Raw genomic sequence first — 25866 nt, 5'->3', positions numbered from 1 at the left:
TTCTTTTTTGTAATTTGTATAACATTCCATTCAGGATTCTACACACCCTTTTTTAATTCTGTTATGCATACCATTTTGTGGCAACCAAATTTTGTAGCTTTATATGAAAAGGTTATGTCTTGTGACTTGCAGCTGTCAGATTTTTAGTTAGGCTGAAACTTGAATAACAACATCAGTCATTCTATAGCTTGGCTGATTCTCAACAAGATTAGACTTCCAGCAGAATGCACTTCACACTATATTGCTTACTACCTGGTGTCACACCCACACTATCTGTGATTTAATAGAAATAGGATTATATGATAGAATTTCAAAGGATGAAGTTTTGTCCTTGAAATTCAACAAATCATAACTCTCTCAGCAAAAATTAACACTCCCAGTGCCTAGGGAGAAATTTTATCCTGTGTGAAAAGTGTTAGTTCTCTTTTTTCCTATTTTGAAATAATTACTGAAAAACCATGTTTATTTATAATAAAATATTCTCTATTTTGAAACATAGTTGGTTAGGATTTTATTCAAATGATTCTATTTGCCATACTTTCTTAAATACAACAATTATAATGGAAAATTAGACTCAGTTGAAATGGGGAAATTGGGTTCAATCAATACATTCAAGTTTAATAGAACACACAATATTGATTATTTTAAAGCAATGCCATCTCCTAATTCTTTTACAAGAAAAAGTGTCAGGTTTCTCACACATTTCCATACCAGTGCTCTAACTCTAGGGCTGCTTGTACACTCCACCCACCTCACACTTTCTCTTTTCCATTGTGCATTGATTCCTGAGTAATCAGAATTGTGTGATTCTGACTTATGAAAGCTGATAGCATTCTATTGTCACAGTTCCCAGAATTGGTATTATCCTGGTTAGGTGACACAATAGATAGGCTTGAAGTCAGGTATTTGAACTCAGGAATGCCTGAGTTCAAATTTGGCCTCGAACACTTACTGTGTTACACTGGGCAAACCACTTAACCTCTGTTTGCCTCAGTTTTCTCAGCTGTAAAATGGGGATAACAGTTACCCTCCCTCTCCACTGAGTTGTTGTGAAGATCAAATGAGATAATATTTGCAAAGTTCATGGTGCCTAGCACATGATATCCACCTAATAAGTGTTTCCTTCTCTTCTCTTCCCTTTCTACATAATACTGATAAACCAAATCACAACACTAACTCCTTATACATACTCTTCTTCACAGACTAAATTCTGCTTTCAACCCAGTCCAAGGCTAGAGTCCTTACAACACCTAAAATTTTTTTACCTTCATGATTCTATGATCACTTCTACCAATTTCTAGTGTCAGAAAAATACCCCAACTGTTTCTTTATAGGCCAGGAGCTTATAATTATGGGTAGCTTTGTGTTCTCTCAGACTCCCAGTTAAGTTCACTTTCACCTACTCTATCTATCTATGTATATTGTCATATTACGTACATATACATTATATATTTATACATATGTATATGTATATGTATATATTTATATAGTTTATACTATATATGTATAGTTTATACATACATATATGTTTATATAGGTTCCCCAATTAAAATGCAAGCTCCTTAAGGGTAAATTCAGTTTTTCTTTTTATCCTTGGAATTTAATAGAGACTGGCCCATAGTGAGTGTTTAATAAATATTTATTGACTAAATTATTATTTCATACTCTATTACAAGGAAATATGAAAAATTTGAAGATGTTTTTACCAGATAAGGCTAAACACAGTTTGCATTCATCTCTTAATTATTTGTGCTGATGAAGAACAATGACATGGATGACCCAATGACATGGAAAATCCAAAATTTTGTACTTCACTCTTCTTATTTATTTTAAATTGCATGGTCTACATTTCTGGAAATTTATATAAAAAACAACTAAGCCACTCTCTGTAGACCTTACTGGGACCCAGTTGATAGTCTTGCTTATTCCACTCTGTCTCCTTGCCTACAATCCATTCTTTTCTGGGAATAGAATAAATACTGACAAATATTGTCCTCTTGTAGATCTAGATTAGTTTAAAGGGCTTCTCTGAATGTAAAGGAAATAAGAAGAATCATGATATCAGTTAAATTATAATTATACAAATCTTGTGCTATCAATAGCAAGTGCTCTGCATTTCAACAAAGCAAGTAATTCAGTAGAATTGCTGCTCAGTAAAAAGAAGAAAGGAAGATTTTCAATGGAAAAGCTAAAATGAAGATGATTAAGACCTGATTGACATGCTGGTATTTGATGATTTCATTTATGATTTTCTATTTAAAAGAAAAGAAGTAGTTCATTATTGAGGGCAGTGTAAAAAGACCCCCAAGGATTATCTAATCCTTATAATATTGGTTAATGAAAGCAGTATTTTTCAAAGGCACATGGAACAAAATTTTCATTATTATTAGGTAAAGTAATTTCACATTCCTAATGTAGGCATATACAGGTGATAGGCAAAAGATAATTATGATAAAACAATAATAAAACAATAGACAAGTTTATGAATAGTTATGTTGTTGGAAAGTTGTGAATGACACCGAAGCACATTTTCAATGGTGTAATCTGTTCCATTCTCTTGATTCACACAAGCCCTAACCAGTTCATGCTGTTATCACTTCTTGTCTGTATGATATGATATGATATGATATGATATGATATGATATGATATGATATGATAGTATAATATAATGTAATATAATATAATATAATATAATATAATATAATATAATATAATATAATATAATATAATATAATATAATATAATATAATATAATATAATATAATATAATATAATATAATATAATATAATATAATATAGTATAATATAACATAACATAACATAACATAACATAACATAACATAACATAACATAACATAACATAACATAATATAATATAATACAATATAATATAATATAATATTGATATGATGTAATATGATATACTATGATACAATAGGATATAATATGATATAATAACATAATATAGTATAATATAATGCAATGTAACATAACTATGCTGTATTAATAAAATTGATTAATACAAATTAATCAATTACATAATAAAATTAATAATTAATAATGTAATGATACTAGATTCCTAATTGGTTTTCTTGCAGTCCCTCCCCTCTCCAATTCATCCTGCATTTAGAGGTCAAATTGGTATATCTAGAATACAAATGATCATATCACTACCCAACTCAAAATTTTTCACTGGTATCATATTGCTTTAAAGGATTAAAAAAAAAATTACAAGACGCTCAGTGTGAAATTTAAAGTCTTTGACAATGAGGGTCCCACCTACTTTTAAAATGCTACTTCATATTATTTCTTTGGATTTTCCATTTTTTCCATATTATTTCACCAAAAAAAATTCAAACTGGCTTGCCTCCAATCCTTTCCCCCATATATGAGGCAGCCAGGTGGCACAGTGGATAGATCTTAGACCTGGAGCCAGGAGAGCTGAGCTCAAATCTGGCCTCAGATATTTGCTAGCTGTGTGACCATGGTTAACTCACTTAACCTCTGGCTGCCTCAGTTTCCTCATATGTAAAATAGGGATAATGATAAGATCTACCCACCCTCTTCTCCCCAGGATTGTTGTGAGGATCAAATGAATTGATATTTGTAAAGTGCCTTCTAAAGCTTAAAGTGCTATATGCATGATATCATCATCAACATCATCATCAGACCCTCTATCTCCCTCTGTGCCCTTTTTTACAAGTTCTCTCCCATATTTGAAGTACACATTCTCTTCACTTCACTTTCATTTTTCAGAATCCTTAGTTTCCTTCAAAACATAGTTCAGGGGCCACCTGCAACCTGAGGCATTTCCAGACCTCTTCATTTCTTAGAGCTTTGTTTCTTCTGAAATTGCTTCATATAACTGTATTTACTTATCTGTATACTTATTGTATTATTCCACCAGAATTTAAACTTTCTAAGGTCAGGTGCCATTTTGTTTTTGGTTTGGTATACCAGAGCCTACCATAGGGTTTTGAGCATATTGGGGACTTAATAAGTACTTGTTAGATTAAAGTTAAATACATTAAAGGGATTTTCTATTTAAATGAATGCCACTGAATCATATTTAAAGGAATGTTAACACAAGCAAAGAATCCTCCCTTTGTAAGATGAGTAATTATCCCTAATTTATGTTTTGTGTAAATTGCTTTTTACTGGATAGAATTTTCTTACAGTGATTTGCTCATCTTATAAGGGCCTGACATTTTCCACCAACTATTAATTCCAATGAGAAACATAAGCAAGTATGGTACTAAAAAACATTCATATCAAGCTCAGAGAGATTCACACTAAATCTCTGCCAAATGCTAATGTTTTCATGATAAATTTGAGACAGAATATTTATGAAGTTATGTTATACTTGTTTCGTCATTCTAATAGTAAGCTTTGTGACTCAAAGCCATTCTTGTTTTGTGTGTGTTTGTGTGTGTGTGTGTGTGTGTGTGTGTGTGTGTGTGAGTGTGTATGAATTGGATATCTAGAGTATCAATAAAAAAAGTATGAAGTAAGGTGGCCTAGCTATACCAGACCTCAAACTGTATTATAAAGTGGTAATTCTCTAAACAATCTGGTACTGGCTAAGAAATACAGAGGTGTACCGGTGGGATAGATTAGTGATAAATGCTTGATAAGTCCAAAGATACAGGCTTTTGGGACAAAAACTCATCATTTGACAAAAACTGCTGGGAAAACTTTAAAAATGGATACTTTTCATTATACTAAATCAAAAAGAAAACCAATGCAACCAAAATTAGAAGGAAAGCAGAAAATCGGTACTTTTTTTATAGCAAATATCTCTGATAAAGGCCTCATTTCTCAAATATATAAAGAACTGAATCAAATTTTTAAGAATACAAGTCATTGACCAATTGATAAATGGTAAAAGAATGTGAACAGGTAGTTTTCAGATAAAAAAATCAAAACCATTTATTAGTCATTTGAAAAAATGCTCTAAATCACCATTGATTAGAGAAATGCATATTAAAACAACTCTGAGGTACCACCTCACATCTATCAGATTGGTTAATATGACAGAAAAGGAAAATGATAAATGTTGGAGGGGATGCAGGAAAACTGGAACACTAATGCACTGCTGGTTGAATTGTACACTGATGTGACCATTCTGGAGAGTAATTTGGAACTGGCCAAAGGACATCAAATTGTGCATACCCTTTGATCCAGCAAAACCACTACTGGGTCTGTAATCCAAAGAGATTAAAAAAGGGAAAAGGACCTATATGTACAGAAATATATAGCAGCTCTTTTTTTGTTGTGGCTAAGAATTGTAAATAGAGATGCTTATCGATTGGGCATTGAACAAGTTGTGGTATGTGATTGTAATGGAATACTATTGTGCAATAAGAAGTGACAAGCAGTATGATTTCACAAACTGATGCAGAATGAAGTGAGCATAATGAGGAAAACATTATGCATAGTAACAACAATGTATACTACGAACAACTCTGAATGACTTAGTTATTCTTAGCAATACAATGCCTCATGACTCATGATGAAAAATGCTACCTTCCTCCAGGGAAAGAATGATGGCATCTGAACACAAACTAAAGCTTGCTTCCTTCCTTCTTTTGTTTTCTTCCACAAAATGACTAATATGGAAATATTTTACATGATTGCATGTATGTGGCCTAAATCAGATTGGTTAACTTTGTGGGAGGGGAGAAGGGAAAGAGGGAGGGATAGAATTTGGAACTCAAAACAAAAAAAAGCCCAACGAATGTACAAAATTATTTTTATATGTAATTAGGGAAAAATACCATGTATAAGGGAGGGGTGGGGAAGAAATAAATATTTATACTATTAATTTAAAAATAGCACAATTTAAAAAAGACATAAGACACAAACATACTCATTGTTTATTTGCAATATGTGTTCAAAATATATAAGATATTACTACACATACATATACACACACTGTGGAAATATCTGTTCATATTAGTTAAATCTGTTTAATAGAAACCATCTTGGAGAAGAAGAAATAGCATTGATTTCAAAGTTTTTTTTAAAATCAAGAATGGAGTGGGAAAGAATCTGCCAGGAAATTTAAATTTGAAAACAAATACCTCTTCTAGAGAACTTTGCTTTAAAAATATGACTACTTAAGACACATTTTCCTTTTCTTTTATGTCACTTTTCATTAGAGCTTGTGAAAATTTAAAAAAAAACTATTGAGTTTCTATGCAAGATATATGTTCTGTTTCCACTTCAAATGTAGTTTTTCTTCTTAAGTGTAGTGGAAATGTCCATAAATGAGTCAGAGAAATCCCTACCTAGTGCAGATATATAAGCTCCTTAGGCATTGCCTTTAGACTACTAGGAACCATTGTTTGGAGCCGGGAAGGTACTTAGCCAAGCATGACACCATTTTGTAGCAATACTGGGTGAACACTTTCATTCTGGGTATTAGAGACAGGTACAGGTGGTATCCTGTGGAGCATTGCCCTGCCAGATAGATCTCTGACCTCAAGGCCCCCTTAGCACAGGTTGAGCACCATATTGTGGACTATTGGGGCTGTGGCTCTCTCCTATTTCCGTGCTCTTCAATATAGGGCTGACCATAGCCCCAAGTCTGGCCATCAGTGACTATCCTTGCTTATCTTTGCTGCTATTATAGGGTCAGAATTAGGTGGGGGGAAGAAGAGCACCAGTGGACAAAGCCTGTGCTATGTAGGACAGGGTAAGAAGTTCCTTGGTCCTCCCTCCCCACCCCCTTCCCTTTCAGTGAGCTGGAATGGGAACAAGGGTGCCTACGTACCTTCTTCTAAATAGTGGACTTTGAGGTAATTTCCTCTTTGCCTCATGCTAGTTATGGCTCTGGTCACAGTCACCTCCTTTCTCACAATTTAGGAAGTAATAATCTCTCTGAAAACTGCACAATTGGCTTTTTTTCAGCATTCCCCAAAAATGAGGCCTTGGGGCAATCACTGTATCTTGGGAATCAACCCTAGTTGACCAGTCTCCTTCAAAATATTCTTAATCATATTGAAAAGCCTTTCTGTTATGTGATTCTTCACTCATTTAATGAAAAACAAACAAACAAACAAACAAGCAAAAACCCATTCTATTCCAGGTCCCCAAACACTGTATTTTAAAAACCTTAGTACTACTGAAACTCTACCGAGCTCATAGATGTATCCTAAAACTACAAGTATTTGAGAGAATGAGTCTACTCTCTTATTTTATGTGAAATATCTGGTTTTTGTGCAAAGTCAAAATTTCCTTGGAAAAAGAACAAATATATGCTATGTGGTGATAAATGTAATGAAGATCCACGTGTAAATCAGTTTTTTAAATGCAATTTTGTATTATGGGAACAATATGCACCAGTATATGCTTAGATGGGCCCTTGAGACAAAGGTTTAAGGATCCTAGGTTGTCTTTGGGTTGAATTTCAGTAAACTTGGCTTCAAGTTTGTCTTCTGACTGAACTGCTTCTCTGGCAAATAAACACAGAATATATCTCTTTGAACAAAGTTGTAATCCAGTGAAGTCAAGGATTAAGTTGCTGAATTTACTCCTTTAATTATATCACATGATATTAAAAACAACAAAACAAAATCACTAAATCTTGAAATTATTTAATAAAAATGTTGTTGTTCAGTCATGTGACCCCATTTGGGGTTTTCTTGGCAAAGATACTTAGTGGTTTGCCATTTTACAGCTCCAGCTCATTTTACAGTTGAGGCAACTGAGGCAAGCAGGATTAAGTGACTTGCACAGGATCACATAACTAGTAAATGTCTGAGGTCAGATTTGAACTCAGGAAGATGAGGCTTCCTGTCTCCTGCCCCGGCACTCTATCAGCTGTACCACCTAGCTGTCCCAACAGAAACATTGCTGCAGTACAAAACAATACTTAAACTATAGGATTCTAAAGTAGCATATAAAAGAATATACTGCATAACAGAACAGACTACCTAGCATCTATCTAGACTTAGTTGGAAAATCTAAAACATCATACTATGTTTAGACACTTTTGCTTTAGCTAGGCTATTGAAGTCAAATTTGCTTACTAATTAAATTAATCGAGCATCTAAATAAAAAAGGGGATACAATTCATTAATTGTATAAATAATCTGCATTGTGCTAGCCAGTTACATGTTGTTTAGTAAAGATTTCCTCTTCTCTCCCTTTTAACAAATTTAATTTGTCTTATCTTTCACAAATATAGCTTGCATATTTTTTCTAGGCTTATTAATAATGTGATTGACAGAAACAGCTTATCCATTTTTACCAACTCTTCCAAAGTTGTCTTTCTGGTTGCACATTTGCAAATAACAAAAGGTGAAAAGGCATATGCCTTGAAACCTAAAGGTCATTGTTATTTTCTTTCATTTGAAAATGAGGCTCAGTATTTTTTAAACAAATATTTTATTTATAGATACTGTAGTATCTAGTTTTTATGAAGCTTTTTATTCAAATGAAAAGATACATTGATACCAACATCTTATACATCAGACTCTGAGAGATTAATTTATTTTCTTCAGAACTGTGCCTCTTTGTTACAGAAATTAGTGAAAATGCCACTGATAAATCTAATAGAGCACTTTTTTTTTTTAGCTAGGCAATGAGGTTAAGTGCTTTGCCCAGGGTCACACAGCTAGTAAGTGCTATGTGTCTGAGGCCAGATTTGAACTCAGGTCCTCCTGAATCCAGGGCCGGTGCTCTATCCACTGGGCCACCTAGCTTCCCCAAGAGCACTTTTTAAAACAAATAAATTAAGGCACAAAATTCTATGTTTAAAATACTGTATTTCGACTCAATCTTTTAATAATCGAATACCAACTTTTCAAATACAAAAGCTCACAGAAATGAAATAAATATTGACAAAAAAATGGAGATGCATCTTTTTCATTAACATTGGATGTTAATGAAATTGGAGAGAGCTGAGAATCAAATTGACTTGGCAAGCCTTGCTGAGTTATTTTTCAATGTAGCCGACTGGCAGATGAATGTGATAATTCATCAAAGATTGTATTAAAAAAGAAAATATTTCACTACCTTGTTTTGTAAATTAGCAGGTATCCACAACAACTAAATAACACTAAAGACTAATGGAATTTAATGGACTTGGACTCGACATAGAAAAATATACCTGAATGACTCTGGAAACTAGATTATAGATGCCAAGGAAAAAGTCTGATGTCCAACAGATTAGCCTTCTGTACTTAAGCTTTCCCTGATGATAAAATAGAAATCATTTATAAAAACTACCCCATTTTTGGAGAGTCTGGCTCCGTATTTATACTAAACATGTATTATCATGCATTTTCAAATTTTTGCATGAAATTTGCTATAAAGATGAAATGCTATATATAATAGAACCTCACTGTAGTATCAATCACAAGTATATTAAGTCCAATAAAGCAGGGTCTAGCTTGGGTGACATTCAGGGACTTCTGATTTTTGAGATAACACAAAATAACTTATATAAGGTTTTTGAAAAATCTACAAGGCAGTTCTGTAGCATGAATCCCAAATATGTTACACGAAGCACTGACTGCCTTTTACATTTTTTTGAGTATCTCTAGAATTTATCATAGTGCCTGGCATACAGTACGCATTTAATAAATGTTTATTGGCTGACTGACAAGTTGAAAGAAAGAAAGTTGATACTTGGTTGACAATTTAATAATATTAAGAAGCCCTTTAATGAAATTTTCATGTTCACTAAGAGAATATAGAATTACCAGAATATTACAGATCACATGAACATATCTTGTTATGAAGCACTAGAAAGAAAAGAGAACAAAATATACAAAAGCATAAAATGTAGCAAATTATATGAAAGAAACTTACGGTTGTTGTGTAAGCAGCTTCTGGGTCATCTTCTAGTACTCGAGAGAGACCAAAATCAGATACTTTGCAAACTAAGTTGCTGTTGACTAGTATATTTCGAGCCGCAAGATCTCGATGTACATAACCCATATCAGAAAGGTACTTCATACCAGATGCAATCCCTCGAAGCATACCAACCAACTGAATAACTGTGAAGTGGCCATCATGTTTCTGAAAAGAAATCATATGGGTTAAAAGTAATTTATAGATCCTAGGGTATTAAAGATCATTTATGGCCTGTGTGGCACTTACAAGAGAACATTAATTTTTAGAAATATCTCAATGAAAAAAAGGAAAGGGGAGGAGAATCCATTAGGATCAAGGTTCTTTTCCATTTCATTCTGATTGAAGGGGGAAAAATAGCTTAACATTTAAAATGGGGAGAAAAATTTAGTTGGACATGACCAAAGAAATCTTCCTAAAATATAACAGAGAAACCAGTAAAAGAAGAAAGTGAATTTCAAGAAGACACTTTTTAATAGCTGAGTCATGGTGAAGAGGATATCATTGAGATGACAATATAGTAGAAAAACACTCTTTGGGGAACTAATTCTCTTTAAATAGTTATGGTCTCTTGAATCAAATGCACCATTAAGTAGGAAGAAAGTAAGTGTAGCCGGATGTCAAATCAGTTAAATCCAGAACTGTACAAAGACCAAAGACAAAAAGGAAATTACATAAAAAGCTGCCAATGAAAACTTAGGCCAGGTCACAAAGGACAAATAAAAAGTAATAGTATGATTGTGTGGCGACAGGCTCAGGGAAGCTAAACTGAAAAAGGATATATAGTTTGTTAGCTTCAAGAGACTGAAAAGTTTACAGAGCAACATGCTTCATTACATAAAACAAATTAGTAGACAAAGAAAGTTGATGATAAAATTGTCTTGCAAAAGAAGAAAACGTACCTTTAGGTTTCCTTTGGAGGGAACAAAGAAACAGTGTGGAGTCATTGAGAATCAGCCAAGTTTAAGTCATGCTTCTAACACATCCTTGCTGTATGACTCTGGTCAAGTAAGTTAAACTCTCTGCTCAAGTAAGTTGCTATAGGCAACACTCTAAGACTATAAGTTGTAAAGAAGGCACTGAATGGTATTGGTAGAAGGCATTTATTTAACTGGGAGTTTCTGTGGCAATGAAATCACAGGTTCAGTCCTTGTTCCCATACCTTGGAGGCTACATGTAATGGAAAGAATGCTACACTTGGAGTCAGCCAGCCCAGATCCGAGATATGGTTTCATGTATTTGTGTAACCCTAGGAAAGTTAATTTAACATTTCTGAGCCTTAGTTCACTTATGTATAAAATGAGGATAGTTGGATTTCTATTCCCTGCCTCATGGGATTATTGTGAGGATCAAATTAGGTAAGGTGTACATATACAAGGTTTTGTAACAGGGCAAATTACTATTCATGAAAACTCTGGAAAAAATAAACAATGTTTGTCCTGACAAACAATGTATTCTAAACACATGAATTAGAATGATTAGATGCACAAAATATGTGGTTGAGGAATAAAAGGGAATAACTAAAATAATGTTATGATTTATGTTCTGAAACTAATTCATTAAGACAACTCTTGTGTTCTAGGCAATGTAATAGATGTATAGGGACACGAAAACAAAAACAAAAGCGAGACAGTCCCTATTCTATTGAGGAAGACTATAGCTACATAATGATCATAAGGTTATTATTGTTGTTGTTGTTTTGCTGGGGAAGGTAAATAAGTCTCAGATCCCTAAATGTAAATAGTCACTATACAAGCTTGATAGTTTTGATAGTCAATATAATGTTTTTAATAAAACATTTAAAATAGTGCATTATGAGTTTAGTATTCTTAAGGTAAGAGAGGAACACAAGAAAACTTCATGCTTTTAAGACCTTCTTTGCTGGTTTTACAACCCATGATTTCAGACTGAATAGCTGATTAAAAACAGAGAGCTCTCCAGTAGCTCAGACACATGATAAAGAGCAACTTCAGTATCTGCGCAATCTAAAGCAGCTTTCAAAGATTAATTACAAATAAAGAGTACCTGAGCTACCAAAGGAATCTGACTCCACAGTTGTCCTATAAACTTTGTCTGTTCCATGCAACAATGATGTATTGATCAGTTTAATGAATAAAGCTATTGCTGTAAATGAACAAAGAAACTAGGCAATATACTATCTTATCTCCCTAAAATCATTATGATAACATCTCTCAACTCAAGGGGATACTAAGGAAATGAATAACCTTTTAAAAGAAGGGAGACGTTTTTCAGCAAAGTGATCCATTTAGATTTCTCCTGTATAATTAATGTAGAAAAGATAACCCAGAGAGGGAAAACTTTGGTGTTATTAGCTTTTTATGTTTCTAATACATCTTCTGAGACAGAGCACTACGAGACAAAAAACTATCTCTTCTATAAAATAGTATACTTGCCTCTGAATTATGAATCCCCAAATCTTTGAATGGAATTGAAAGCATAGATTCCTTTGGGATGGAAAGGACTAAGATATGTGTAAAGGGGTAGTGCTGTTGCCTATTAAAAATGTAGTTGTGTTGCATCATGGCTGATGCAGAATATGCTGCTTGGTCAATTTCAATCAACTTTTACAGGATTCAAAAATAGCAAGAATTATGAATTCAAACAAATATTAAATATCCACTGGGTGGAGGGTCTTGTGCATTGAGGATAAACAAGGCATAATTCCTTTTCAGTTAAGACACTTTCAATTTAGTATCTGAGGATGAGGTAGGTATGGAGGTATTGTGGTATTTTTGTATGGTTGCTTAATGAATGATTGCTAATACAGGCACTATGAGATACATAGGTGAAGAACATAAAGAATATTTCAAGATAATTAAAGATCATGCCCACTGGAGTGAGTGGGTAGTTTGGGAATAGAAATTAGGGAATAAACTTTGTGGATGTGTAAGTACTGAGACAGCCTTGGAAAATGGTTAACATTTCATTAAAAATGGAGATGAGATTGATGAAGAAAGCGTTCCAGGCATAGGAAATGGTAAACAAAGGTGTGGAGACAAGATGAGAAGGGAACAGCTTTCCCTTTGGGGGCAACCAGTACAATCTAACAACAACAAGAAGTCAATCTAATCTCCCTCCTCACTTCTGCTTCCTGTCTTCCTTAGCTTCCCTTCAAGTCTCAGCTAATGTCTTACCTTCTGCAAGAAGCCTTTCCTGGTCCTCTTAGTGCCTGGAGACAACCTGAAATTTAGCCTCTGTGTATCTTGTTAGTACATAGTTGTTTGCATGTTGCCTCTCCCATCACACTGTAACATTTTAGAGAACAGGGACTGTTTATTACCTTTCTTTGTATCCTTAGAAGTTAGCACAATGCCTGGAACTTAGGGGGTGCTTGATAAATTCTTGTGGTTATTGATTCTTCTATTTGACAGCCCTTTACACACACACACACACATGAAATACATGATATATATTAAAACATATATGAGAAACATATATATGAAAAATATATGAAATATACGATAATATATATATATATTTTTTCTCTCCACTGTCTTTGCCTTTCTGATTATCTTCATCTGGGTACTTTCTAGCATTCTTCTTATACAACAATGCCCAGAACTGAGTTCTTTAGATGGTCTGATCAGGTGAAACACTGTCATCACTCACATTCTGGGCACTTAGTGTAGTCTAAGATCATGAGGTCTTTTTTTTTTAGCTGCAATCTATTGTTCACTCATATTGAAAAAAATGTCTCAAATCTTTTCCATATGAAGTGCTATCTAGCCTTGTCTTCCTCATCTTGCATGTATGAAGTTGATTTTGATTCCATGTGAAAACCTTACATTTATCCCTATTAAATTTCATCTGTTTAGATTTAGTCCAACAATCTGTATGTTGAGAATTTCTTTTGGATCCTGTGTCCTCCAAAGTGTTGAATATTTCTTGTAGCTTTGTGTTACCTTTGAATTTGATAAGCATAATATCTAGCTCTTTATCCAAACCTTGGATGAAAAGAATGCCATGTTAAATAGCACAAGAACATGCAAAGATCCCTGGAGTACTCCATTAGAGACCCTTCAAGTTGGAATCAAGTCATTAATACCAATGCTTTGGATCCAGCCAGTTCTGAGCCCAACTAATGATGGGCCAGACCCATATAGTTCCATATTACCCATAAAGACAAGCCTTTCTCAAAGATTTGGGAGCTCATTGGGCTTCCCTAGTACCTTTCCTTGTCACTTCCCATTTTAGTTAAGTTATATGGCCTGGCTTTTTAAGTCTTGCCTTATATTTGATAAACAAAAGGGGCTATTACTTTATAAAAATAATTATTCTGAATTTAACAAACACCAAGTTAAATGTACATTTCCACATATGCAGTAGAATAGGGAAAAAGGAAAGTATGTGAAACTACAGATTTCTATTAAGTATACAGCTTGTTTTTCTTTCAAAGTATATTAATTGATCAATGAATAAACATTAATTAAGTGCCTACTATGTGCCAAGCACTGGGGATTTAAAAAGAGGCAAAAGCCAGTTCCTGCCCTTAAGGAGCTTACAGTGTAATAGGGTAGACAATTTTCTTTTTCTTTTTTTTAATGTGAATATTTATTTTTTAAATTTAGTTTTAGTTTTCAACATTCACTTCCATAAGCTTTTGAGTTTTAAATTTTCTTCTCCTCCCTCCTCACTTGCCTGCCTGAGATGGCATGCAATCTGATATAGGTTCTACATATATATTCCTATTAAACATATTTTCACATTAGTCATGTTGTAAAGAAGAATTAGAACCAATAGGAGGAACCACAAGAAAGAAGAGACAAAACAAAACAGAAAGAAAAAAGAGCAAATAGTAGTATGCTTTGATATGCATTCAAACTCACATTAGTGATGTTGTAAGGAAGAATTAGAACTCATAGGAGAAACCACCAGAAAAAGGAAACAAAACACAACAGAAGAAAAAAAATAGCAAATGGTATGCTTCTATCTGCATTCAAACTCCATAGTTCTTTCTTTGGATGTGGGTAGCATTTTGCATCATGAGGCCTTTGGAGATGTCTTAGATCCTTGAATTGCTGAGAAGTGTTGAGTCTGTCAACATTAGTCATCACACAATGTGGCTGTTACTGTGTACAACCTTCTCCTGGTTCTGCTCACTTCACTCAGCATCAGACCATGCAAGTCTTTCCAGGTTTTTCTGCAGCCTGTTCATCATTTCTTACAGTACAATAGTATTCCATTACATTCATACAACTTGTTCAGCCATTCCGCAATTGATGGGCATCCTCTCAATTTCCAATTCCTTGCCACCACCGAAAGAGCTGGTATAAATATTTTTCTACATGTGGGTCCTTTTCCCATTTGTATGATCTCTTTGGGATATAGCCCTAGAGGTGTTATTGCTGGGTCAAACGGTAGGCACAATTTTATAGCCTTTTGGGCATAGTTCCAAGTTGCTCTCCAAAATGGTTGGATCATTTCACAACTCCACCAACAATGCATTAGTGTTCCAATTTTCCCACATCTTTAGGGAGAAAATTTTCAAACAAACTTTTACACTCCAAGGTATGCATAAGATTAATAGGAAATAATTAACAAAAGGAAGATATTAGAATTAAGAGGGGTTAGGAAAGCCTTTTTGTAAAAGTTGGGATTTTAGTTGGGACTTAAAAAAAACAAGGAAATCAGTGTATAATTCATTCAATCTATTGTTTTCAAAGCTGCTCTGTTTGCATTTCTTCCTGGCCTTCCTTCTGTTATTGTTTATGTTAAAATTGTACTTTTTCCTGGTCCTCCTGACTCCCCCATCCAGTCCAGATCAGTATAGTAAGTAAGTTTACAAGTAGCCGGTATAAAAGGGTAATGGCAGAAAATAAGATTGCAAAAGAAAAACCTAAAAATCATGTACAAACCATCCCAAAGACCAAAGGACCATAATTTACAAATTGTATCATAATTAATCAAAGTTCACATCCTGGTAATATGTGCTGAATCAGTAGAAGTCATCCAGGTGTTGCTGTCAAGGTTCTGGCCCTATGATATGTAAATTCTAGACAAAATCCAGGCCTCCACAATTCCATCAAAAAGGGATTGATAACTTTGAGATGACGACTTAAAAGTTTTACCAGTAACTTAGAGATGATATGGATAGTTAATGAACTAGGTGGCACAGATAAGGGTTAATCTATTCCTCCCAAAACTCTATAAAAACAAGACCTCAAGCTCTTGCTCCCTGAGCACTCTTCCCTCTCCATTCAGTCTATTCTGCCTTGTGCTTCCAATGCTAATCCATGGTTATATGAGTGATAATATTCTTCCTTTCCCCCTCCATATCTTCTTCCTTACATGGCCTGCCTCCTTTCATCATCCCACCCCTTTGTCCCACTGTCTGCTTCTGTACCCCTTTTGCCACTTGTCTCTGTACCCTCTGTGGTTATCAAAGTGTGATTGCCACCCTGTTTCCTGCTGTCAATGGTGATCTTTCCTGGTAAACACCCAAAGAACTGGTTGTGCCTTCTCCATTTCATAATTTCATGAATTAATGATAAATTCATCTATATGCTTAAAAATGCCTCAGTGATTTTTTTACTTTCTTTTCTCTTCTGTCACATTACTTTATTGAATACCATATTTACTCTTCAAAGCTCTTTTAGTCTTAGCAGTAGACTTTGACAGAGGGAGTAGTGAAAAGGTCTGGTAGAGGCACAGACAAAATGGAATGGACCTGGAGGATGGGTAGGACTGAACTTGATAGAGAGGATGAGGTCATGGGATTGGGGAGAAAGTAGGGGAAGTTAGGTTGTGTTTGGGCTCTTACTTCAGGATTATAGATGTTAGGGGAGCATTAGAAGGTAAGCTCCAGGGGTCTTTTAGCAATAGAGGAAGGCTGACAAGGTAGAATTAGTTCATGGAAATTGAAATGCTGAGGAGAAAGGAATGCTGGTGCAAGAACTTCCACAATCTGGGGTCCTTAGGCAAGTTTCCTCTGGCCTGGTAGACTGGGCCTACTCAGAAACTATTCTTGAATGTGTATGAGGGGGTGTGGACCTGGGCTGGTGACTGTTCTCCTTAAACTAAAGTCCTCAGGAAAATACGAATGTGTCTGCTGAGATTAAGAGATGATATGTCATAGCATGTGGCTTTTTATCACACACTCATAGGGTAGTCAGTATCCTCTAATCTAATCTCTGAAAAATCAATTGGCAACAAAAAGTAACTATAGCAGCATAATAGGGTAGCTTAAGAACACATAAAGGACTGTCACTGGTCATTTTAGTCCAGGCGGGCTTTGAATTTTCATCTAAAATGAGATGGGCTCAAATTTCCAATTCTGTTTTTTATTCTCATAACTATCATTTAAAGTCTTGGGTAATGCTATCATCTAAGGGGAAAACCCCACTAAACTCCTCTTCATGGTTTATTCTTTTTCGTTCTTTCTCTCAGGGAAGGAAACTTTCTAGACTATTCAAAGGCATTTCCCATACTCCTCCCTTTTGGATAGTTGTCTGAGAGCAGTCCTAGGATAATTTGAATAACTCACACAGAATGCCTCCTCTGAACCTTAACGCATAAGGTGAGGATTTTGACATGAATGGCAGATGCATCCATCATGCTTTGGGGAAGAGAGAAAGCAAATAATATTCATTCATTATAAGCTTGTATGATAACGTGTTACAGTGGAAAGAGAACAGAACTTAGAATGCTGAACTTGGAATTTGAATTTGGATCTGAGTTTGAAATCCATTTCCTCCACTTATTGGCTGTGTGACTTTGGGTAAGTAACTTAATGTCTTGGCCTCAGTTTCTTCACATAAATATGGAGGTTAGACGAAGTGATGGCAAAGGCCTTTTTCTGCTATAGATCTTTGCCTGAAGCATGAATTTTCTCTATATCAACCCTAATTGCGCTTCAGGCCACTCTAGTGGTAGGGACCTTATTGCCATTGAAGCTAATGAGTTCCCTGAAAAACCATCCATCAAACCAAGATCAATGGCATAATTACATTTAGATTAGACTTGGCTTTTATAACAAATAATAATAATAAAATAAATTTTCTCTCTCTCTCTCTCTCTCTCTCTCTCTCTCTCTCTCTCTCTCTCTGTCTCCCTCTCTCTCTCTCTCTCTCTTCTCTCTCTCTCTCTTCTCTCTCTCTCTCTCTCTCCCCTGTCCTAAGATTAACCAGTCTGTATTTTCCCTCCCATATCCTGGATTTTGGTGAGGGTCGCAATAATGAGATTTTTTCTATAGCTTGGAAAGGGGCAAGGGGTTGGGATAGGAGTAGAAGGAGAAGGCAGTTCTAGACTATAGGCAATGAGAATGGAGTCATTTGGCGGACCCAGGACTCATATCAAAATATAGGCAAATGTTCTGTAGTTTTAGAACCTGAACTAATACTCTTTCAGGGGCTTTGTGAGGCTCAAATGAGATTATGGATGTTAAGCACTTTGCAAACCTTAAAACACTATATAAATGCCGGTTTATAATTATTATTAATTAGCTTCTAGTCATCAGACCTCAAATTCCCTGAGCCTTCCACTGCACTCTTGCTGAGGTCAAATGATTTATAGGGCAATACAAGTCTCTCCTGGTAATTGTTCAACCAAATTGGGGAGGAAGAATGTATGCAAATACTTAAAAATTCAATTTGTATTATTAATCTTTTTTTTTTTTGCTGTTGTTTAGTTGTTTTAAGAGGCTTTGTGACCTCCATTTGGGATTTTCTTGGCAAATATACTGGAATAGTTTGCTTTTTCTTTCTCCAGCTCATTTTCCAGGTGAGGAAACTGAGGCAAATAAGGTTATTAAGTGACTTGCCCAGTGTTACACAGCTACTAAGTGTCAGAAGCTGTATTTGAACTCAGGTCTTGGTGATTCCATGCCTGGCACCATGTTAGCTGCCCTATTAACACTCTAAGTCTAGAAAATCAACAAAAGAGTAAATCCAGATCTGAACTGTAGTGATTGCCAATTTCTGAGGCATAAATGCTCAGTGAAAGTTTAATACTGGGGCTCTTAGCAGGCCAGTTTGAGCTGGCTCCATATACCTCTGGGAACTTCCTTTGGGGGAATCGGTATGGGACAATGAGAAGAACACTGAATTTGGGGTCAGAGGACCTCTATTTGAATCCTGGCTCTGCTAATATGTATCTGTTTGACTTCACTTCTCTGGGTCTTGGTTTCCTCATATACAAAATGAAAGGGGTTGGGCTAGATGAGTATTGTCACACTTAAATTAAACTTTACTTAAGGATCTCTGCAGGTCACATCTTGACTTAAAAAACCACATATTAACATTATCTATGTTTTACTGCATTTTTATTTATTTTAAAAAATATTTCCCAATTGCATTTTAATCTGGTTCTGGTGGCACTTGGCTGGATGAGGCAATGTTAGACACCTCTAGAATAGATGACCCTATGATCTTATAGGTTTCACTGATTCAGTGTCTTTCAGTTGACTGGGTGGGTAGGGGAAGTGGGGCTCTTGAAAGGAGCTATACCTGGTTTTACTCTAGTGCCTCAGCTAGAGGGATAGCAAGTATGGGTACAGTAAAAGACTTGACTTGTTAAGAGAGGGCCTAACAGTCTTCTAAGGCCTAGGATATGATTTCTCTGCTCATGAAGCAAATGAGGACATGGTAACTCGTCCTGTATGGACAATATGTCCGTAGCATTATAAAGAATAGGATGATTCAGTTTTTTCCACAAATAAAACTACCACTGTTTTTCTGCCAACAAAAGCTCAGAGTCTATACTGGATCTCAAAGAAGCCCTCCCTAATTTGGCTATTGAGGATATCAGTCCACATTTAGATCTTATAACTATAGATTATCTGATTTTGCTCTACCAATTGTGCAAACCAGGATGTGAGCCCATTTGCAGGGATAGGGGACAGATTTTTTTCCATTTTTTATTTGTTTAATGTAACTCTCATAGCCTGGTAAATATAATCTCATGTACAGCATCAGTATTCAATAAATATTAATTCAAACTGAATTGAATTGTTTATGAGGGGAGAAGGAAAAATGTGAGAACTCTGAGATTTAATATCTTAGACCATTTTACTGAAGATTAATCAGAACGAAATTATGAAAATTTTTTTTTAAGACATATGGCTTCTTCCCAGGAAAGCAGATTCAGCAGAGAAAGAGTGAGTGTCACCCTCACGTTTACACAATCCATCCTGCAGCTCTCTGGCTCAGAATTCTGTTTGCCTTCATTCTTCTGTCCTTTCTCTCTCCTTGGCCTCAAAGTGGAGTCAGACTCCTTCTGTAAGAGCTTAACCTCTAACTGTCAAATGAGAAGTGTCTTGATTACAAAGCTGGGTTTGAAAGCTATACATAATAATGACTGCCATATCCCAAAGCAACAGAGCTGGAAATAAACCAAAGAGTGCATCATATCACATATCTAAGCAGGCTGTCAAATCACAAAAGCATTGCGATAATCTGGTTCTCTCTCTGGCTAGTTGTTTCCTAGCATCTGCTTTTGCCTGCTTATAAGTCTGTATTTTATGGTGGCTTCAGGGACCCTTGGGTCAATGCCAGGATTCTGGGATTATGCCCAGGGAATAAATACTAGTCTGTACCACTTGCTAATGTATGCTTATAAATAAATTCATATGCCATAGCAACCCACTTTTTCTTTACTAAAGAAGTAAGATGCCAAAGACTTTAATGAGGGTTGAGATACATTCCTGAAATGTTTATTGTGGAAAGATATTTTGACTATTTGAAATTAGACTTTAAAAAAAAAGAAATGAGTGAAAAAATAGCAATGATTGCAGCTTCAGTTACAAAAATAGTGCTACCCGTAGAACTTTTGATAATCAATTCAACAAATATTATAATTATAATTTTTATTAACTTATTTATTTTTAGTTTTCAGCATTCACTTCCACAAGATTTTGAGTTCCAAATTTTCTCCCCATTTCATCTCTCCCCCTACCCCAAGATGGCATGCATTCTGAATACTCCTTCCCCTAATCTGTCCTCCCTTCTATCTTCCCCCCTTCTCTTATCCCCTTCCCCTTCTTTTTTCCTGTGAGGCAGGATAGATTTATATACCTCGTTGCCTGTATATCTTATTTCCCAGTCACATGTGAAAACAATTTTTAAAACTTTGGGTTCTAAATTTTCTCCCTCTCTTTTTCCCCACCCACCCTCATTGAGAAGGCAAGCAACTTGATGTAGTCATGCAAAACACTTCCATAGTAGTCATGTTGTGAAAAACTAACTCTATTTCCCTTCATCCTATCTCATCCCCCATTTATTCTATTCTCTCTTTTGACCCTGTCCCTCTTGAGAAGTGTTTGCTTCTGAATACCCCCTCCCTCCCCCAATCTGCACTCCCTTCTATCGTCCCCTACTGTTGACTTGCTTTTCAAGATTTTCTTGTGTCACTCTCATTTGTCTTCCCAGTTTTTCCTTTACTTCTTGCTTGCCTCTCAAAATCCTTTTTGAGCTCTTCCATGGCCTGGGACTGATTCATATTTTTTTTGGAGGCTTTGGATGTAGGAGCTTTGACTTTGTTGTTTTCTTCTGGTTGTATGTTTTGATCTTCTTTGTCATCAAAGAAAGATTCTATGGTCTGACATTTTTTTGTGCAGTTTGCTCATGTTCTCAGCCAATTACTTAACTTTTAAACTCTTTGTTAAGGTAGGGGTCTGTTTCCAGTGTGGAGAATGTACTGTCCTAAGCTTAGGGGATTTTGTGCAGCTGTTTTCAGAGATACATCTAGGAACCTGCAAATTTTCAGTTCTTCCAAAGTGGTATGATTAAGGGCAAGGTGTTTACCCCTTTCTTGGCCTGGGTTCTGGTCTATGATTGACCACAAGAACTCTTTTTTTTGCCTTGGGACTGTGAGGATTCCCTCTGTACCACCACTGTAAGCTCCATCACACCAGCACTCCTCCTTGCCCCTGGACTACCATCCAGAACCGTAATCCAGATCCAAGCACAGGCAAAGCAAGAAATTCCTGCCTCAGCTCCAGCAAAGAGATTCCTGTAATCTCCCTTTGATCAGCCACTTGATTTCCTCTCCATCTGTGGGCTGAGAGCTCTGGAAGCAGCTGCCACCCTGGGGCTGTGCCAGGACTGAGGATGGGACCGAGCTTCTCTCTCACCATGATCAGGCAGACCTTTCTTACTGACCTTCTAAGTTCTCTTTGGTGTTCATGGGTTGAGAAGTCTGGAAACTGCCACAGCTGCCCATGATTTAGTCCTCTGAGGCCTGTTCCAGGTTCACTGAGGCCTGGTTTTTGCCTGTGTGCCCACACTAAACTGCTCTCCTCTCCCAGCCTGGCGCAATAGACCTTTCCAATCAACCATTCAGGTTGTCTTGGGCTGGAAATTTGTTTTACTCTGTCCTTTTGTGGGTTCTGCTGCTCTAGAATTTGTTTAGAGCCATTTTTACAGGAATTTGGAGGGGTTTGGGGGAAAGCTCAAGCAAGTCACTGCTTTTACTTGACCCAGTTTACTTTTTGATGTCATATCATGCTCAGGTCTACCTCAATCTTCCTTATACTAATAACAATCTTAGATGTATGTTTTATATTTTACATACATAAAAGGTAAACAGTCTGTCCTTATTGAGTCTTTTGTAAGTCCTGAAAGGCTGACAATTCATTAAATATCCATTTTTTTTCATTCAGGATTATGCTTAACTTTGCTGTATATGGTATTTTCAGCCAGTACCCCAATTCTTTGATATGTAGTGTTCCAAGACCTGTAGTCTTTTCGTGTCACTTCTGATTCTAATTGTGGCACTGCCATATGTAAAATTGTTTTTCTTTTTTCTCATAATATTTTGTCCTTGAGCTGGGGGTTTTAGAATTTGACTATAATATTCCTGTGGGTTTTCCTCATAGGATCTCTTTCACATGGTGATTGGTGGATTTTTTCTATTTCTACTCTCCCCTTTTGTTCTAATGCTTCAGAACAATTTTCTTTAAGTATTTCTTTTATTATTGTGTCAAGATTCTTTTTTTGATCTTTGCTTTCAGGTAGTCCAATTATTCTTATGTTTTCTCTTCTTGATCTGTTCTCCAGATCAGTTGCTTTTCTTATGAAATGTTTCACATTCTCTTCTATTTTTTCATTCTTTATATTTTGTTTTATTACTTCTTGATATTTTACAAATTCACTGGCTTTCCCTTGCCCAGTTCTTATTTTCAAGGAGTCATTTTTTTCCTTAAGATTCTGGATCTCTTTTTCTAATTGGCTGACTTTTCATAATCTTCTTGTTTTTCTTGGATTTTTTTCCATTTTTTCCTCAATCTCTCTCATTTGATTTTTAAAGTCTTTTTAAAAGTTCTTCTATGAACTCTTTCTGGGCAGGTGACAATTTGACATTGCTCTTTGGGGCAGAATAGGATTTCTTTGCTTCAGTATTCTCCTCTGAAGGAGAACCCTGGCCTTCTCTATTCCCAAAGTAACTCTATGGTTTGATTCTTTCCCCTTTGCCAGTGCTTTATTTTTTTTGTAATAGCTTAACTTTTCTAATCACCTCTAGTTATGGGGTATGCGGGGGTGCCTCTTGCCTCAGATCCTCCTTCAGTTCTCCTCCTCCTCTCTCACCTTAAACCCAAAGAAGACCTCTAGCTTCTTGTAAGTGCCCTTAACCAGCAACATCCAGGTGGTAAAATTCCTGTGTCTGGGGCTATGGTAGCCAGCCTCTCAACCCAGCTAATTCCAGGGCTTGCTTTTTGTTGTTTAAGTCGTCTCTAGCCTGGAGCTGTTTACTCTTCACAGGGACAAAACCTCATCCCAGGATCTTTCTTCAGATCTTCTTTGATTGTCCCTGGAGGACCCCTATTTTGCCCCTTCTCTTGTTTATTTTTACCCACTCTATGTTTGCCCTGAGATGCTGTTTTATCTCTTTTGTGGAGGAAAATCTTGAGAGCTTGGAATTTTCTGACTTACTCTGACATCTTCCCAGAATCCTCTGAGGTTTTCTCTTGAGCTGAACTGCCAAGAATTCAAATTCTTCAGCAGAGAGTGCAACACCAAAGGACTGGCCATAGAGCTCAGGTGTCAAATGCAAAATTACCTAAAAGATTATTTCACGGGGAACTCAAAGAAGGCAAGTGCTTATATGGTAGTCAGAAGAAGTGGTACAAGGACACTCTCTAGGTCTCTCTGAAGAACTTTAATATGGATTGTGAGATGTGGGAGACACTGACTCAGGACTGCTCAACATGATGTGCCTGCCTCAAAGAAGGTGCTGAACTCCATGAGCAAAGCAGAATTGCAGTAGCACAAAGGAAATGTGAGCTGTGCAAATTCAGAGACATCTTCAGGCCAAATGTTCTAATGGACTACTTGTACCTCATATTGGACTTATTAGCCACAGATGAAAATACCATCCCCTGACCTAGGGGTGGGGAACCTGCAGCCTCAAGGCCACAGGTAGCCGTCTAGGTCCTCAAATATGGCTCTTTGAATCCAAACTTCACAGAACAAATCCCCTTAATAGAAGGATTTGTTCTGTAAAACTTGGGCTCAGTCAAAAAGCTGTACCCAAAGGCCTAGAAGGCCACATGTGGCCTCAAGGCCGCAGGTTCCCCATCCCTACATCCTGACCCTAACATTGTGATTTCATTGGTCCTCTTCCAAAACGAAGGGAAAATAACAACTATATTCTGATCAAGATAGCCTAAGATCTCATTAACTCTTCTGGTTGTTGATTCATGCTGATTTGGAGTCTATAATAACTCCCAGATATTTTTTCATATAAGCTGCTTTTTAGAAATGTTTTTCTCAACTTGTACTTATCCAGGTGATTCTATGAACCCAAGTGCAAGACTTTATTTATCCTTATACATTTTATCTAGTTAACATTATTAGCCCACAGTTTTTAGCCTATTGAGATCTTGTTTGTGTTCTGATTCTATCATCCATTGTATTAACTCTCCCTAGTAAAGATTAATCATTTTCCTTTCTGTAAAATGAACTGGAGAAGGAAATGGCAAAACACTTCAGTATCTTTGCCAAGAAAACCTCAAACAGGGTCATAAAAAGTCAGACATGACTGAAATGACTAAACAACAACATCCCTTTATGTTGTTGGCAAATTTAATCACCATGGACTTTGTGTCCTAATCCAAGTTGATGATTTTAAAAAGAGAAAATAGAACTAGCTGTGGATAGTACCATGGGATGTTCTATTAGAGGCATTCCTTCCTGATCCCCTCCCCTATTCTCCACTTGATATAGATTCTCTAAATAATACTCTTTGGATCCTGTTAGACAAGCATTTCTAAATCTACTTAATTGTATATTACATGAAATTTCACTAGCTGATTTGGATTGAAAAATTTGTGGTTTAAAAAACTATATGTAGTAGAGTTAAGAAGCTATTGGACATTCACACATCTTTGAAACTTTGATGGATCTGAGATAATATTAACGTTAATATTTCTCCAATAGGGCAGATGGCTGTAATCGCCACCTCCCTCCACAAATGGTTGGTATCTTTCCTTTTTTAAAGTATCTTGAGAATTGATCCCTTAATTCTATCAAGTTGCTTTGCCTCTAGCCTAGATCTATTTTGTATATAGTTGGCATACCAGTTGCTTTTCTCAGCTGCTGTTTTCTTGAGTACCATTTCTATTTATAGCACATCAGGGACTGTAATGTTAAAACCTAAATATAATAATAATAAACTAGCTAATATTTATATAGAAATTACTATGTATTAGGCACTTTAACAATTATTATCTTACTTGATCCTCACAACAAGCTTGGGAGGTAGATGCTATTATTATCCCATTATAAAGGGGAGGAAACTGAGGCAAATAGAGTTAAGTGACTTGCCCAGTATCACAGAGCTAGGAAATATCTGAGGCTGGAATGGAACTCAGGTTTTTTATGGCTCCAGGCCTGGAGTTCTTATTCTTATCCTCTATACTAAAGGTTGGTACAATTATTTTTAGGTTGAGATTTGGAGACTGTTAGGTGCCTTGGTGGCCTGAGGAAAAATGCCATAAGAAGTGGAAGAGGGCAAACAGAGGTAGAGGGAAAGGGTAAAGAAGTAAAAAA

At 36.0% G+C, this 25866-nt stretch overlaps 1 protein-coding gene across 1 annotated transcript in view; it reads right to left on the bottom strand.

Moving 5' to 3' along the window:
• Window positions 1–25866, bottom strand: part of EPHA6 (EPH receptor A6) — a 1178244-nt gene that overhangs the window by 150931 nt on the left and 1001447 nt on the right. The window contains exon 14 of the mRNA XM_020977959.2: window positions 9821–10030. Coding sequence (XP_020833618.1) covers window positions 9821–10030 — 210 coding nt within the window. The remainder of the gene's footprint in view (window positions 1–9820; window positions 10031–25866) is intronic.

Source organism: Phascolarctos cinereus, unplaced genomic scaffold, assembly GCF_003287225.1.
Source record: "Phascolarctos cinereus isolate Bilbo 61053 unplaced genomic scaffold, phaCin_HiC Scaffold_725;HRSCAF=1366, whole genome shotgun sequence".
NCBI lineage: Eukaryota > Metazoa > Chordata > Mammalia > Diprotodontia > Phascolarctidae > Phascolarctos > Phascolarctos cinereus.
This window is presented reverse-complemented; position numbering and strand designations above follow the sequence as displayed.